This window comes from Melospiza melodia, chromosome 30, assembly GCF_035770615.1.
Source record: "Melospiza melodia melodia isolate bMelMel2 chromosome 30, bMelMel2.pri, whole genome shotgun sequence".
Taxonomy (NCBI): Eukaryota; Metazoa; Chordata; class Aves; order Passeriformes; family Passerellidae; genus Melospiza; species Melospiza melodia.
Genome location: NC_086223.1, coordinates 3,099,802 through 3,115,244, shown reverse-complemented (window position 1 = coordinate 3,115,244; position 15,443 = coordinate 3,099,802). Strand labels below are relative to the sequence as shown.

Sequence of the window (15,443 nt, the reverse complement as noted above, 5' to 3'; positions counted from 1 at the left end):
CCCCAACGTGGCTCCCAGGGTCCAGGGGGGACAGAGTGACCCGGTGCTGCCAGCTGCCTGAATCACACTGGCTCAGGGTGGGAAGTGGGGAGAGGTGGTGGTGGGGAGAGCAGGACATGATGTGTGTGTGCAGCAGCAGCTGAGCTGCCTCTAGCCCCGGCTCCCTACACCCTCCCTCTCACTCTGGGACCAGGAATTGCTGTTGCCAATGTGGTGCCTCCCTTGGTGCAGGCTGAGCCGGGGTGGGAGGAGAGGATCTGCCCAGGCTGCCAAGGCGAAGGCTGGGGAGTGTCAAATGCCATCATTCTGCCTTTATTTGATTATCTTCACATCTCATTCAAAAGAACAGACTTTTTAAAAATAAAGTGCCCAGTGGAGCCAGGCCTTTGGGTAGATAAATGCATATCTGTAACATTGTCTTACCACAAACACAGCAAGTGAACAGGAGCTTTCCCTGGGCTGGAGGTAATCGGCAGGACTGGCACTTCGTACAGAGAAGTAGCAAACTACAGACCACGTACCACGACACGCGGGGGCCTCCCTCCCGCGGGAGCTTCCGCTTGGTTTTTTATACAAACCGAGAGAATAAAAAAACCAGAGTGTAGTAGAATATCCAGCAACAAAAAAATGGTAGAAAGGATCTGTACCTGATTTATGAAAGCAGCATCTCAGCAAGGTGCGGTGGCGGCATGCGCGGCGCCGGTGTTGGAGTATTGCTGGGCAGCGCGGCCGGGCGCGGCCGGCGCTCGTGGCTCTGCGTGGCGCTGGCGAAGCGAGCAAAGCAGCGGGTCAGCTACGCGGGTGGCAGCAGCAGAGGGGTGCCCCCGGCCAGAGGGAGGGTGGGCACCGGGCCCGGGGCTCCCCTACAGAGGCCAGGCAGGGTTTGGCAGCTGGAGGCCTCCGCTGTATCCGGGGCGAGCGAGGCCGGGGCTCGGCGGATCCGGGCCCGAGGAGGTGGCGCTCGGTCCGGTGCCGTTGGGTCAGTCTGAAGGCGGGTGTTGGCAGTTCAGGTGTGCTCGGCCTTTTGGTCCCGCGGCGCTCGCTCATTCCCGGGCGGCTCCCGGGGCTGTGAGCCCGTCCCACCCCCGGCCCCGTTAGTCCCCTCTCGGCTCCTCCAGGATCTGGGGCAGGTTCTGTTCCTTGCGGGCCGCCGGCGGTTTGGCGGCGCCGCCGTAATCCTGGATGGCCTTGGGCTCGTTGGTGTGGTAAGAGCCCTTGTAGCGGTGGTGGTAGAAGTAGAGCAGCACCAGCAGCCCTGACAGCAGCAGGAGCAGGAAGATCACGACTGCGGGGAAGAGGCGGCAGTGAGGGATTGGAGAGGGACCACGGGGCCGTGCCAGTGGGGAATAGCAAACAGAGGCTTCACTTACACCCGATGATGATCCCAATCCAGCCGTCGTCGTGCACGTGGGGGAACTCTGCAGAGACAGAGGAGGCAGCTGAGACCAGGCTGCAGCAAGGTCCCATGCTGGAGCTTCCCCTCTGCAGCTGGTGCTTGACCAGGGCTCCATCCCCACCAGGGTCCCACCACAGCACCCACCTGTGGCCATGTACCAGGGGTCCATCTCAGGAGGGATAAGGAGGGTGCTGAGGGGGAGCATTGAGGCACAGCTCGACTCCACCAGTTCTCCCCGGATGCTGTAGGGCCGCAGGGGACTGGTGGGGTGGAAGATGGCTTTGAGGGGCACGAGGGTGTTGAATTTCACCCCTGAGAGGCAGCCTGAGAAGCCAGGTGTGTTGTAGCGCTGGATCTCGGGGTCAATCACGCCAGTCTCTGTGGGGCCACAGAAAGAGATTATTCATCCTTCTCAGAGGGCAAGGGCCATGCTGTGCAGGGGAGACCCCAGAGACCCCAGCATGGGCAGGACCCAGCTCACCCATCACACGACCCAGGTACAGGTTCTTGGGCGAGTCCAGCTTTCTGTCCACAAACAGGGAAAACTGCTGCTCCATGACGGGGAGATAGTCCACCTGGGAGGAAGGTGCACAGCATCAGTGCCCACAGAGCCACCCTGCCCATGCCCTCTCCCAGCATGACCTGAAGCCCCCAGGGCCCCACTGGGAGGGGGCCCCAGCCCAAACCTGGGTGTAGAGCGTGCGGTTCAGGCGGGTGATGTTGACACGGTGGGGCCGCCCGTCTATCACTGGTTTGTTGGTGAGAGTGAAGACATAGGGGCTGGTGCCCAGCTGGTAGCGCAGCTGCAGGCTCCCTGTGGGCAGCACAGGGCTGTCAGCAGGGCTGGACTCTCAGTGGGCACGTCCAGCCCATCTATAGGCTTGGAAAGTGGCACCCACAGGGCAGGGGGCCTTGCCCTCACCGTCATCCTTGATGAGCACAGCCATGTAGTCCTTGACGAAGGTGCTGACATAGAGCAGCACGGCAGGTGCTGAGGTGGTGCTGAAGCTGAAGCTGACCTCCTCGCTGGTGAGGTTGTAGCCAGGCAGGGGCTGCCAGGGGCTGCTCACAATGCTGGCGAACTCCCGGGCGGCGTACAGCGACATGGGCAGGATGTTGTACCGCACCCAGGTGCCCTCCTCGAAGTACCCGCCGATGTCTGCGGGAGAGCCCGCGGGGTGAGGGCAGCGCCGGCTCCTCGGCCCTCCCAGCCCGCGGAGCGCTGCACTCACCGTGGTTGCAGAAGGGCCCGGTGAAGGCGGAGACGCTGCAGTTGCAGGTGTAGTGGCTGTAGCGCTCCACGCAGAGCCCGCTGTTCTGGCACGGCACCGGCGGGTCCTGGCAGTAGCCGGTGCAGTTGACCCGCACGCCCTCCGTCTCGTTGGCTTTGCCCTCCAGGTTGAGCGTGACCCCGTTCATCCGCAGCCCCCGCAGGCACCCCAGGAACGGGCGCATCTTGTGCTCGGCCGCGCCTGCAGCGGGGCCCAGACTGAGTGCCCTGTGGCACATGAGGACCTGGGCGTGCAGGGACGTGGCCGGGGGCTCTCACCAACATAGAGGGGCCGGTCAAATTCCAGGCGCACGAAGCTCTGTGGGGGGAATGGCCGCACCACCCAGGGCAGCTTGTCCACCCGCAGCCGGGCCAGCTTGACGTTGAGCTCAGCCTTCACCTGGTGCCACTCATCGTCGTTCCAGGGTACCACCGACCGCACCGTCAGGTTCTCGTCCCCGTTCCCGATGTCAAATATAAATGCCACGTCCCTGGTGGCTGCAAGGACACGGTGCTGAGAAGAGGCCCCAGCCCTTCTGCCCCCAACAGCCCTGCACCCTCTGCTGCCCCCCCGTACTGTTGAGCTCAATGCGGATGTAGTTTCGGTAGCCTGGGTTCTCCAGGAAGACTCCAGACTGGGCAGTGGTCTTGAAGTAGAAGGAGATGTCCAGGCTGTGGTTGGCTTGGAAGGTGGGGAAGATCAGGGCTGCGCCCCTGTTGAAGGAGACGGTGTTCCAGGTGTTGCCTGTGGGGAACAGGAGGGGCAGTGAGGGGTGGGCAGGGTCCCTCCATGTGGGACCCCTCCGTGTAGGCACTCTGCAGGCAGGGGATGTTCTGTGGGGCCGCTCACTTACGGTCTCCATAGCACCGTAGGGGCCCCAGCACGAACCGGGCTTCAGAGCCAGTGCGGTTGGTGTCTCCAACCACAACCTGGGTGACGGGCAGGTGGTCCACAAAGGTCAGCAGACCCTTGTCTGTCCTCCTGCAAATGTGAGCGCATCAGTGGGGCCATGAGGTGTTCCTGTCCCTTCGCCAGCCCGCAACCCTGTTACCCCCATCTGAGTGCCCCAGAGTCTGTGCCCCCCATGTCTGCAGTCCCCACCCCACAGCTCCTGTTGCACAGCTGCCACCACTCACCAAATTGCATGGTCAGCATCACAGTTGCAGAAGTACTGGGGGTCAGCACAGTTCTTGTCCAGCCCGCAGGCGCAGCGCTGGATGCCCGGGCTCGAGCCCCCCCAGTAGTAGTGCCGCTCATCGTTCCGCCCCATCCAGAAGCTGAAGGGCAGCCCGGCTGCAGGCACAGAGGAGGGTCAGGACACTGTCCCGTGTCACAGCCCTGCAGTGCAGCCCTGCAGCGCCGACCCCCTTCTCCCGAGGCTCACAGGGCGTGTTGAGCAGGCGGGAGTTGTAGCAGTGCAGCTCAATGCGCTGCTCGCAGTACTCAGAGGCGTTGGCCAGGGCTGAGACCTCGGCCCAGGAGGCGTTCCAGTACTCCACGGCCCCCAGGTAGGGCTGGTCCACGCTGGAGCCCGTCACCCGCGTGGCGTAGTGACGGTTGTGCCGGATGATGGTCCACGCTCGGTCCTCTGCAGTGAGAGGGGAGCTTTAGGACTTGATCCCTAGGACACCCCTGCTCCAGGAGCATCGGACAGAGGTCCCCTCAGCCCTCCTGCTGCCCCCACCTCGTATGTCACAGTACACCGTGAAGGGTTTCAGTGGCCCGCTGCCATCTGGGTCGATGGTGTAGTTGCCCGAGGTCTTCCCGCTGACCCGGTAAGCATCACACGTTTCCTTGTAAAGGGCTGGAAGAGAAGAATAGAGAGGAGGTCGGTGCAAGGGAGGCACCAGGCAGGAGCAGGGGCTGCAGGTGCCCCTACTGTCCCTGACCCACGAGGCTCCAGGCTCACATTTGTGGCAGGTCTCCCCCTTGTACCCCGTCAGGTCGCAGATGCACATGAAGTCATCCCAGGACTGGATACAGCGGCTGTCATGCTCACACAGGTTGGGGGTGCACCTGAGGGCACAGAGGCCTCCTGTCCCAGCACCAGCACAGCCCCCAGTGCCCCCCACTCCCCGGCAGCACCCTCACCCCGGTCAATACCTGTCTGTGATCCCACAGACGTTGAAGAACACGTTGTGGTACTGTGCCAGCCGGTGCAGTGCCAGCAGCTCCACGTCCACGGGCTGCATGTCCACGTTCAGCATCTGCAGGCAGCCGTGGAAAGCCGTCTGGTTTGACCTGCACCCAGTGACTGAGGCTGGCTTGGGGCAGCCTGCAAGAGAGATGGGGGTGAGCAGCCCCCAGGCACCCATTGCCCCAGACCCCACCCTGCTGCCCACCTCCAAAGAAGTACTGGCTGCCGGTGCGTAGCTGGAAGGGGTGTGCCACCCGGAACTCAGCACCATCCTCATCGTCAATGGTCACCACGGCTGAGCCCTCCCGTGCCACCAGGTGCACTGAGTGCCAGAAGCCATCATTCAGGCGGTGCCCTGCGCAGAGACGTGTTGAGGGATAGAATATAAGTAAATAAAGGTAATATAGAAAGTAATCTTACCCCCTAAAGAGTTGCAGCTGGGTTAATTATTAAAGATTAGGAGCAGGCCTGATGTTAACAGGCCACAGCTGTAGCTGATAATAAGAGTGTTATAAGAGTGGATTGATTGGTTGAGGGGAATTGGAGTCAGTTGGCTGCTGTGAAAAGAAGGACAAGTCAGTGCTTAGAGGAACTGCCTACGAGAAGCATCAAGGAGGTAGGAAACTCTGTCAATTTGGAATCCTTGCAATGTAATGACAACAGAACTCTTGCAATATAATAACAACAGAGAGGAAGGTGCTTGGGGACGCTCTGCTGCCAGCCTGACCCCCCAGCCCACCTGCAGCAAACTCCAGCTTCTTCTTGCCGGGCTGAGCGATGGAGACATTGACCTGCCCCTCGCTCAGCACCATCTCCAGGGAGCCCAGGCGGTCGGAGAAGCCGGTGTAGAGCAGGAGGCCCACGGTGTCCCAGGAGCGGAATCGGAAGCTGACGGCCAGGCGGTTCCTCCGCGGGATCCCCGGCACCTGCACGTAGTTGTTGATGCCGGCGAAGGTGATGGGGCTGGTCAGCTGGTCCTGGCAGTAGTGGCCCACTTTGCCCTGGGAGTGACCATGGGAGGGGTGAGGAAGGGAATGTCCCCCTCTCATCCCCGCAGTGCTGGCCTCAATCATGCCAAATTGATCCCAATGCCTGGCAGAGCCAGGCGGGCGCCCCAGGCCAGGGACAACCTTGCAGGGTCAATCTGGCACCGCCCGGCTGAGCACGGCCCCACATCACCCCACAGCAGGCAGGGAGCCCTGCCCCAGGGAAGGGGGCACCCCACGGTGGGGCTAAGGACACCCAGGACAGGGAGAGAAGGGGCCACCCCCCGGGCTGAACCTCAAAGCGAATGTTGGGCCGCCGGTGCCGGGCCAGGTCGGCGACGTTGACGCCGTTGAACATGATGTTCTCCACACAGCCGCGGAAGTTCTGCCGGTACGTGAGGTGCTGCTTGTCGTGGTCGATCACCCCTCCAAAGAACACCTGGCAGGCACGGGGAGGGTGTCAGCCCCTCTCTGGAGGACACCATCGACACCCTGGCAGCCCCTGCCCTGCGCACCCACCTCAGTCTCCAGGTCAAGCTGGTCGAAGGTGCCGCGGCAGCGGAAGCGTTTGACCTCCCCGTCCAGCGTCAGGTTGACGTAGTGGCCCAGGCGCTCAATGTGCAAGGAGTGCCAGTGCTGGTCATCCAGCAGGCTGCCCACGGCCACCGTGGTGTGGCCCTCGGTGGCGTGCAGTGGGCTGCTGCCTGGGGAGGACCAGCATCAGCCCGTGGCCCCCTGGCCCCACGCCCCCAGCCCCCGGTCCCGGCTCACCTAAGCTGATGTGCAGGAGGAGCTGGGCCTGTTTGAGCTCCACTGTGATGTAGTCACCCTGGGAGCCCTCCCCGTGCATCAGCACCCCATCCTGCTCCAGTGTCTTGAAGTTGAAGGAGATGTCATCCTCGAAGGTGCTGACCCTCTTGGCTCGGAAACGGTAGGAGATGGCATCGTCCCCGTCAAAGTAGAGCACGTGGGACCCTGGGGAGAGCAGAGCAGCCCCAGCCATGTCACTGCCCGCAGCAGCAGGTGCCCTGGCACGGGGAACACACCCTTCTGCTGCCATGGCTGCAGCGTGTTTGGCACAACGCCCCCTGAGAGAGCTTTGCCAGAGCCAGGGTCCCACCAGGCAGGGCTGCTGGAGCCCCTGGCCAGGTACTCACGGTAGGGGCAGCCATAGAGGCCCAGGCGCAGCCCAATCTTCCCCCGTGGGTTCCAGGCCACGGGAATGATGCGAATGTATCGTGCCAGGATGGGGTAGTGCAGGTCATGCCGCACCACCCCGCTCTCGTTCACGTTCCCGAAGAATGTCTGGGGATGGAAGGTCACTGTCAGCACCTTGCTTTGAGTCAGGGGTCTCTACACACCTCCCACCCCGGGCTGCCCCCTACCCAGTTGCTGCCCTGCTGGAAGAAGGGTTTCCAGCTGGTGGGGTGGTCTCCATAGAGCACAATGTAGCGTGTGAGCCAGTCGTAGGTGTTGAAGGTTCCCTGCGTGGCCACGGCGTTGATCCGGTGCTTTTGCATCAGGTCGATCTGGAGCCAGGGCTGCTTGTCGCGGGGGTCGGGGGACCAGCCGCTGGTGCCTGCGGGGAGAGCAGCTCAGGGCTTGCTTGGCACCACCACAGCGCCCGACCCGGCCCCTCGGCCCCGCCAGAGGCAAAACCCGGCCGGGGACACCCCCTGCCCACCGCCCCTGCGGGGGCACTCACTGTGCAGACGGGCGAAGCTGGCCGAGTAGAAGATGTTGTATCTGGAGGAGGCACCGATGGAGTAGGAGTAAAGGGGAGCAACGAGCTCATCGTAGCAGGGTCCTGAGGGCAGAATGGAGTTGGGGGCGTCCTCGGAGCGCCGAGCTGGGCAGTGTCCCTGCGCGGACCCCGAGCGCTCCCGAGGGCCGGCGGAGCGGCGGGCCCGCTGTGCTCTCCCCTCCCACTGCAGCGGAGCTGACACACCTCTGCGGGCCCGCCACCGGCACCAGCCGCCTCCGCACTGACGCGGGCGACGGGACCCCCGCTCTGCCCCGCCCCGGCGCGGAACGATCCCGCGTGGGATCCCGGGGGATCCCGTGCGAACCCTCGCGGCACCGGCAAAGGACCCTTCGGAGGGGCCGGGGTCCCGAACCTCTTTCAGGGTCCCTTACCGGGTCGGACGGAGCGCGGGGAGCTCAGGAGCATCCCCAGCTCACTGTAGGATCCGTGCTGCATCAACCCCCGGCTCTGCCCTCCCCGGTACCACCGACCCCCGCCTCGCTGCCCCTTCCCCCCGGCCCCGGGGATGGGGTCCCAGGCGCCGTCTCAGGGGGCCACGGGGAGCTGCCCGGTGCCACCGGGGCCTCTCCCATTCCCGTTCCCGAGCGGCTGCCCCAGCCCCGGTGCGGGGTCGGGCCCGGTGCGGCCCCGCGGCGGCGCTGACCGAGGTGCTGCCGGCAGAGCCCGCAGGTCCCGCGGGGCGTCCCCGCTCTCCGCGGCATCCCGGGGCGTTCCGGGGCATCCCGCATCCTCGGGGCGTCCCCGTTGTCCCGGTTGTCCCCAGAGGCTGCGGCCGGCGGGGGGGCTGCGGCGGGGCCGCCCCGGGCGGGGCGCGGTCGGCGGGAGAGCCGGGACGGCCGCGCCCGGCGGTGACCTTGGGGACGGTGCGAACGGCGGCAGCGGAGCATGCCGAGGGATGCCGGGGGTGCCCGGGGAAGAAGAGGGGCCGCCCGAGGGAGCGGAGGATGCGGGGACCGCTCGGGGATGCGCGGACGGGGCGGCGGGCGCGGTCCCGCAGTGCGGAGCGGCCGCTGCCGGGACTGCGGCCCCACTTACGTGCGAGGCAGCCGGGACCGGGGCGCAGGAAGCCGGCGCAGGCGGCGAGCAGGAGCCCGAAGAGGCGGCGGGCGCTCATGCTGCGCGCCCCGAGCCCCTCGGCGCCGCCGCTCCCGGTGCTGCGGCGGAGCGGGGCCGGCGGCTCCGCCCACGGGGCGGGGGGGAACCGGGCCGGGCCGGGCGCGGCGCAGAGTCCCGGCCGCCCCCGGGAGATGCTCCGCCCGGCAGCTCGATTTCCCCGCTCCTCGCACGGCGAGCGGCACCGGGGCCGTGTCAGTGCGGTACCGGGGCGCGGGGAGGCTGTGCCGCAGCTCCTGCCCGTTCCCCGGCGGTGCCCGGTCCCAGCCGCCGCTCGGGGAGGGTCGGAGCGGTGCCCGCAGCCCCCCCGCAGCAGATGTGGAGGGTTTGTAATCAAGCCGTGGATTAAGGCCTGCAGGTCTCGGGGTCGCCGCTCTCTCCACTGGTGCAGAAGAAGGGATTTAGTTTGTGTCTGCTCTCAACCACCCCCAGATGCACACAGAGGGGCTGGGGGGGCTGGCGCCTGCGTGCCCTACATACACCTAGAGCCCCGAGGGAGCAGGAGTCCTGCTGTCCTGGGAGCCTGGAGCAGTCCCAGGGGATGGGGATGCCCCAGCAGCTGCTGGCTCCAAGCAGGAGCAGGAACAGGAGATTGTTCCAGGCCCCCGGGACAGGGATGCCCCAGCAGCTGCTGGCTCCAGGCAGGAGCAGGAGCACGGCCAGGCTGTGCCCAGCTCTGCACCGGGGGCTCCAGACCTGGCAAAATGTGCCAGGCTGGCTGCCCAGGCAGGGCAGGGCAGCACAGGCATCAGCTGGGGCAGTCGGGGCCAAAACTCCTTCCTGCCCAGGGAATGAGAGAGAACAGAGAGCCCCAGGTGTGGAGGGATGTGGGACACCTGGCAGCGCACCAGTTTTGCTATCAAGAGCTGGAACTGTGAGCTGGGGACGTTGTCACCCTCATTCTTGTCCCCCAGACCTGGCAGTGCCCACAGGTCCATCCTAGGAGAGGCACAGCCCCCCTGGCCTTATCCTACACCCTGGGGGCTGCCTGCTCTCAGCCCCACGTCCTGACCCTGTGCTGGGTCAGATCTGTGACAGCCCCAACAGGGACGTGTAGAATCCCTGCTCTGCACCCACAGACTGGGCCCAGGACCCTCCTCCCTCCCCTTCCCCCCAGATGCAGGAAAGCACCCCCAGAGCCAGCACAGGGCAGGGATGTGCAGTTAGCACCCCTGCACTGCAGGAAGAGCAGGAGAGGGGGAAGAGAACATCCAGCAAAGAGCCCTGGGGATGCCCTGGATGCTGGGGCACCTGTGCTGGCTGCTCTCCATCCAGCCCCACTGAGATCCTGTCTGCAGGCAGCAGGAGGGCCGAGGGCAGGGTGGAGATAAGCCATGGCAAAGACAGCTGTAGCTGGGAGAAAGGGGGATTGAGGGATTATGGAGCCCATCAAGGCTAGGGATCAGTCTTCTCCCCCCTGAGGAGAGGAAATGGGGTCTCTGCCCCACAGCAACTAATCTGCTTTTTAATGAGGAGCTGGGGATTGCGTTGTCAACAACCAGCAACAGGCGTGCCCAGCACTGTGGGGATGCAGCACCAGGCTGGGAGCCCTGGGTGAGTGCCCTGCTCCAGCTGCCACCCCGGCTTCTGCAACTGTGGGATCTCAGCACCTCAGGACTGATGTGCAGAGTGGCTGAGACCACCCTTGGGGGGCTCGGGAGTCCTGGAATGTTGCCAGAAGTGTCTGGTGGCTGGACTTTGACCCTACACAGGAGACGACCTCTGTATGAGGATGGGAGGATCTCACTGGGTGAATGGTGAAGGGATAAGTTAATTAGAGTGTGAAACACAGGGTTTAGGATTTCTGTACAGGGGGGTCTAGAGAAGTAAGATGGAGGAATTGGGGCGTGTCCTGTCCTTCTTCTTCTTCTTCTTGGCCTCCATCTTCTGTGATGATGGTGGCACTTTGGGATTGGTCATTACTAGAAGTGCACCGGTTAATAAGGGTAGAAGGTATTGGGGGAAAATGATAAATATTGTATACGTAACTTGGGGTATAAAGATAGGTGACCGCCCTAGGGGCTCTCAGTGTGCTCATGGCTGGCTTGCTGTGCAGACCTCTGTTGGGCTGAAAGAAAATCTTTTAGATAAACAATTAATAAACACCGAGACCGAGAAAAGATCTGAAGCCTTTTCTCGTCCTTTGAAGCGCGGGCTGTTCAAGGCCACCCCGGGCCTTTCCAGGCCACCTAAACAGCCGAGAAACCGACATGCAACCACCACGTTTGCCATCAGGAAAAGACAACCCTAGAGCAGAGAGGGCTCTGCCAATCCTGCCTGAGGAGCACCCTGCCCGTGCCCAGCCCACAGCAGCCTCACTCTGCTCATTGGCCCCACTCTCCCTGCTCCTGCAGAAGCCAAAAGCAGCCCTGGGGTGGGCTGGGGTTTCCTGCATGTGCTGGATGCCCTCAGCCAGACCCTGCTCCCCTGGCTGCGTGCTCCCAGCTTTGTCCTGCACACCCCCATGACAGAGACTGAGCAGGGCTGCTATTTCTGTCCCCAGCACGCAGATGTAAAAGATGAACAGAGTAAAAGATTCATCATAGCTCCACAGTGGGGTCACACCTGCCACCTTGCTTTCCTCAAGGCTGGGCCTGTGCTCTTCATTCTCGGTATCAGGAGCTTCACGTAGCCAAACCACAGGTTAGAAAGAGCTGAGACACCAACAGCTTCAGACCCAGAGGCCAGGAGAAAGGCTCTGCTGTGCAATGACAGAGCAGGTAAGGGGGCTCCAGGGCGAGGGGTTTGCTGGGAGCCAGGCAGGACCCCCCCATCACTGGCTTTTCTTTGTTTTTTAGTGAGTCCTGTGGGTTTAGACTGAAAGGTAAAACCCTGGGGAATCAGGGCGGTGCCTGGTGCTCCAGGCCCTGAGCAGGAAAGGGTCTGGAGGAGCTGCTGGAGAGTCAGCCTGCCCTGGCACTGGGCTCTGATCCCAGCTGTGGCCCCAGAGCAGTTGAGGGACCCAAGCCCAGCTCGGGCTCACTGAGAGGGGCCAGAGTGAAATTGCTGATATGAGGCTGAGCCAGAGAGTGTCAGATCCTGATCTCCAGATCAGTGGGGTCCCAACTAACCAGTACCAGGCTGTACCAGGCTGCAGCACTGTCCTGCTGCCCCAGAGGGTGAGCAGCTGGGAGGTGAGAGCGCTGTGCTCCCTGTGAGAGGCAGGAGCTCCCTATCTGGGAACAGGACCGGGCAGTGCAAGGCTCTGTCCACTCTGGGGTCCCCAGGGGCGTGCGTGGGGGCTTTGGGCCCCTGGGGATGCTGGTGTGGATCCCCAAGATCCCCAAGGTTGAACTGCTCAGGGCCACGGTTGGGTGCTGAGCCCCAGAGCAGCTCCCTGGTACGTGCAAGGGGATTCTGTGGGACAAGGTGTTGTGCTGGGGATGCTGTGGCTGGGGTCACGTCCCTCCACCAGCTCTGCTCTGCAGAGGCTTCTCAGGAAGCCTGTGGTCGCTCTTACACGCTCTGAGCACGGCAAAATAAGCTGCTGCGGGTGGGTGTGAGATGAAAACGAAACCCGCAGGTAGAGGGCCAGGACGAGAGACTGCGGCACCTGGGCTGGGCTCCCCGTGGTGAGGGCGGGTAGACAAGGACTGCCCTGGGTGTGCCCTGGGTGTGCCCTGGGGGTGCCCTGGGCGTGCCCCGGGCTCCCAGTGTGAGGCTGGGTGCAGAAGGGCTGTCCCAGGGGTGGTTCTGCATCCCATGGCCGGGCCACCCCTGCCCAGCCTCCCTCTGCACAGGCGATTCCCAGCCCCTTCCCAACAGAGCCGATGGCAACCACTGACTTCTACCCCTGGGAGGACGCGTACTCGGGCGAGGCCAGCACGTTGCCAGAGCTCTGTGAGAAGGAGGAAGTGCAGGGCTTCGCCCGCACCTTCCAGCCCGCCGTGTACCTGCTGCTCTCGCTGCTGGGCACAGCGGGGAACGGGCTGGTGCTGCTCACACACAGCCGCTACCGCCAGGCACGCAGCATCAGCGATGTCTGCATCCTGCACCTGGCTCTGTCCGACCTCCTGCTGCTCCTGACGCTGCCCCTCGCCATCCTCGACACGCTGCAGGGCTGGTCCGCGGGCACAGCCGCCTGCAAGGCGCTGCAGGGTCTCTACGCCCTCAACTTCTACAGCGGCTTCCTCTTCCTCACCTTCATCAGCGTGGATCGCTACGTGGCCATCGTGCGGGTGCCGGCCGCCTGCCGCCTGCGGCCCCGGGCTCGCCGGCTCGGCTGCCTGGCAGCGGGGCTGGCCTGGGGGGCGGCCGCGCTGCTGGCACTGCCCCAGTTCATCTACGGCCAGGCAGAGCAGCACCTCGACCTCCGCCTCTGCCGCGTGGTGTTTCCCCGCGAGGTGTCACGGGCAGCCCGCGGTGCCACCAACCTGCTGCAGGTGCTGCTGGGCTTCGCGCTGCCCTGCCTGGCCATGACGAGCTGCTACGCGGCCGTGGCGCGGACGCTGCGGGCGAGCCGCGGTGCCCAGCCGCAGCGGGCTCTGCGGGTGCTGCTGGCCCTGGTGCTCGTGTTCGTGGCCCTGCAGCTGCCCCACAGCCTGATGGTGCTGCTGGACGCGGCCGAGCTGCTGCTCCCCTGGGAGATGAGCTGCGCGCAGAGCCGCCGCAAGGACCTGGCGCTGCTGCTCACGGGCGGGCTGGCGTACCTGCGCTGCTGCCTCAACCCGCTGCTCTACGCCTTCCTCGGGCAGCGCTTCCGCCGGGAGCTGCGGCGGCTCGCCAGCGATGCCGGCTGTGCGGGGTCCCTCGGCCCGCGCTGCTCCGGCCGCTCCGGCCCCCGCCGGCGGGCATCGCTCTCCAGCTACTTGGACGTGATGTAGGAGCTCCGTGCCGCGGGGTTCGGTGCCTCCGCCGCTCCCCGGGGACAGCCCCGGTGAGCAGCGGGACACGGGCAGCACCGGACAGCCCGCACGGCGCCTGCACACGCCTGCGGAGAGGGGAGAGGGGAGAGCAGCTCCGCATCGCCCGCACGCCCTGCGAGTGCCCGCAATGCCCGGAGGGGCTGCGGTCCCCGCGGAGACCCTGCAGTGTCACCGCGCCGCGGGCTCCGGTGAGCCGGCTCGGTGGGTGCAACGCTGGGGCCAGGCAGGCCGCTGGTTCTCACTCTCACAATAAACCCCTAAAGAGTTGGTTCTCACTCTCAGATTAAACCCCTAAAGAGTTGGTTCTCACTCTCAGATTAAACCCCTAAAGAGTTGGTTCTCACTCTCAGATTAAACCCCTAAAGAGTTGGTTCTCACTCTCAGATTAAACCCCTAAAGAGTTGGTTCTCACTCTCACAATAAATCCTGAACGAGCTGGTTTCCACTCTCACAACAAACCCCGAAGGAGCCGGTTCCCACTCTCACAATAAACCCCTAAGGAGTTGGTTCCCACTCTCACGACAAACCCCGAACGAGTCCCGGTCTCCGCGCGGGGGTTTTGCGGGGCTCCGTGGCCACGGGCAGCGGCGGGCGGTGCCTGCAGGAGGCAGCAGAAGCTCACGGCTCCTGGTCGCCCTCTGCTCGTCCCCGCCGCTGGAGGGACACGGAGCTCCCGGACAGGGGACAGCAGAGACCCACCCCACGCCGGACAAACCCTCCTTGGGTCCTGCACCCCATGGGGGGCAGAGGGAGGTTTTTCTCCCTTCCTTACTCCCCCCACGAGCTCCTGTGCCACGGCACATCCCGGCCCCGAGGCTGTGCGGTACCAGGGTGCTGAGCTGCGGCTGGTCCGGCCCGGACACGTGGCGACCAACGCAAGAGCACGGGCTAGGACACGGCGAGCGACATTCGTCCCACGGGGTGGCACACGGTGTCGGGGCCGTGTCCCATCACCAGGCCTGGCTAAGGAAACGCTCCAGAGTGAGGGAACAGGACTGGGCTTGGCTGTGGTGCAGCTGCTCATGGAGCCTCCCAGCAGAGCTGGGCATGCAGGGAAGAACCTCCTGGTCCTGCTACTTCCTGCTCACCCCCTGCCCTGTTTGGGATTAGCCCAGGGCTCGACGGGAAGAAGCCATTCCAGAAGCTTCACCTACTGCAGGGCCAGAAGCAGGTTCCTGCTGACTCAGCAGCTGCAGACGTGGGGTGATGGATCTCTGTCCCCCACAGCACTCAGTGGGGATCAAGAGCCACATTCGGGCAGTTCTTGGCCACACAGCACAGCTGCCCCTGCTGCCTGTGGTCTGGGGGGGTCCCGTTCCAGCCATCCAGTGCCCCCACAGCTGGTGGCTGGCCTGGCTGCACAGCCGGCCCCACACCAGGGGCTCAGCCCCAGGCACAATCCAGAGCCGGCTGCGTGGGAGGGGAGCTGGCAGCCGGAGCTTCCTGCCCGCACATCCCAGCAGCCACAGGCTCCCAGGGACGGCGCTGACCCAAGAGCTGAGGCACAGCCAGAGCCTGAGCTCCGGGGCTTCGGGAGCGGGACCAGGGCCTGGACACTGCCATGGCACCCATGCCCTCTGCCACTGGGCAGAGCCGGGGCTGAGCTGAGCCACGCAGCGGTGGCACCACCATGAACGCCTTCCACCAGCTCCTTGGTGGAAAGTCGCTATGAGGGCCTGCAGGACAGGCCTGCCTGGGCATGGTGCCCTCCTGCCCGCTGTGTCCTGCTGCCCATTGTGTCCTCTTCCCCACGGTGTCCTCCTGCCCATGGTGTCCTCCTGTCCATCATGTCCTCCTGCCCACAGTGCCCTCCTGCCCATCGTGCCCTCCTCCCCATGGTGTCCTCCTCCCCATGGTGTCCTCCTGTCCATCATGTCCTCCTGCCCATGGTGTCCTCCTGCCCACGGCGC

General features: G+C 64.4%; 2 protein-coding genes across 2 annotated transcripts; one reads left to right on the top strand and one right to left on the bottom strand.

Annotated features, from left to right (window-relative positions):
* Positions 1 to 296: 296 nt before the first annotated feature.
* Positions 297 to 8,701, bottom strand: CNTNAP1 (contactin associated protein 1). Its single transcript, XM_063179074.1, has 24 exons — positions 8,591 to 8,701; positions 7,496 to 7,597; positions 7,176 to 7,369; positions 6,948 to 7,095; positions 6,562 to 6,765; positions 6,310 to 6,494; positions 6,086 to 6,229; positions 5,544 to 5,805; positions 5,010 to 5,159; positions 4,771 to 4,942; positions 4,577 to 4,683; positions 4,352 to 4,471; positions 4,052 to 4,255; positions 3,804 to 3,960; positions 3,521 to 3,648; positions 3,244 to 3,411; positions 2,946 to 3,164; positions 2,629 to 2,868; positions 2,319 to 2,555; positions 2,083 to 2,210; positions 1,878 to 1,971; positions 1,541 to 1,774; positions 1,371 to 1,418; positions 297 to 1,285 (listed from the first exon to the last, which is right to left on the bottom strand). The coding sequence occupies exons 1-24, from the start codon at positions 8,667 to 8,669 to the stop codon at positions 1,095 to 1,097; spliced, it is 3,915 nt and encodes a 1,304-aa protein (XP_063035144.1). The 5' UTR covers positions 8,670 to 8,701; the 3' UTR covers positions 297 to 1,094.
* Positions 8,668 to 13,491, top strand: CCR10 (C-C motif chemokine receptor 10). Its single transcript, XM_063178682.1, has 2 exons — positions 8,668 to 8,871; positions 12,409 to 13,491. The coding sequence occupies exons 1-2, from the start codon at positions 8,668 to 8,670 to the stop codon at positions 13,489 to 13,491; spliced, it is 1,287 nt and encodes a 428-aa protein (XP_063034752.1).
* The last annotated feature ends 1,952 nt before the right edge of the window (positions 13,492 to 15,443 follow it).

Bases quoted from the DNA above. Each gene is read 5' to 3' on its own strand.
- CCR10 (XM_063178682.1), top strand. From the start codon at position 8,668: ATGCTGCGCGCCCCGAGCCCCTCGGCGCCGCCGCTCCCGGTGCTGCGG. The intron at 8,872-12,408 runs GTACCGGGGCGC...CCCTCTGCACAG, and splicing joins ACCGGGGCCGTGTCAGTGCG to GCGATTCCCAGCCCCTTCCC.
- CNTNAP1 (XM_063179074.1), bottom strand. From the start codon at position 8,669: ATGAGCGCCCGCCGCCTCTTCGGGCTCCTGCTCGCCGCCTGCGCCGGC. The intron at 6,495-6,561 runs GTGAGCCGGGAC...GGTCCTCCCCAG, and splicing joins CCTCCTGCACATCAGCTTAG to GCAGCAGCCCACTGCACGCC. The intron at 2,211-2,318 runs GTGAGGGCAAGG...TGCTGCCCACAG, and splicing joins TGTGCTCATCAAGGATGACG to GGAGCCTGCAGCTGCGCTAC.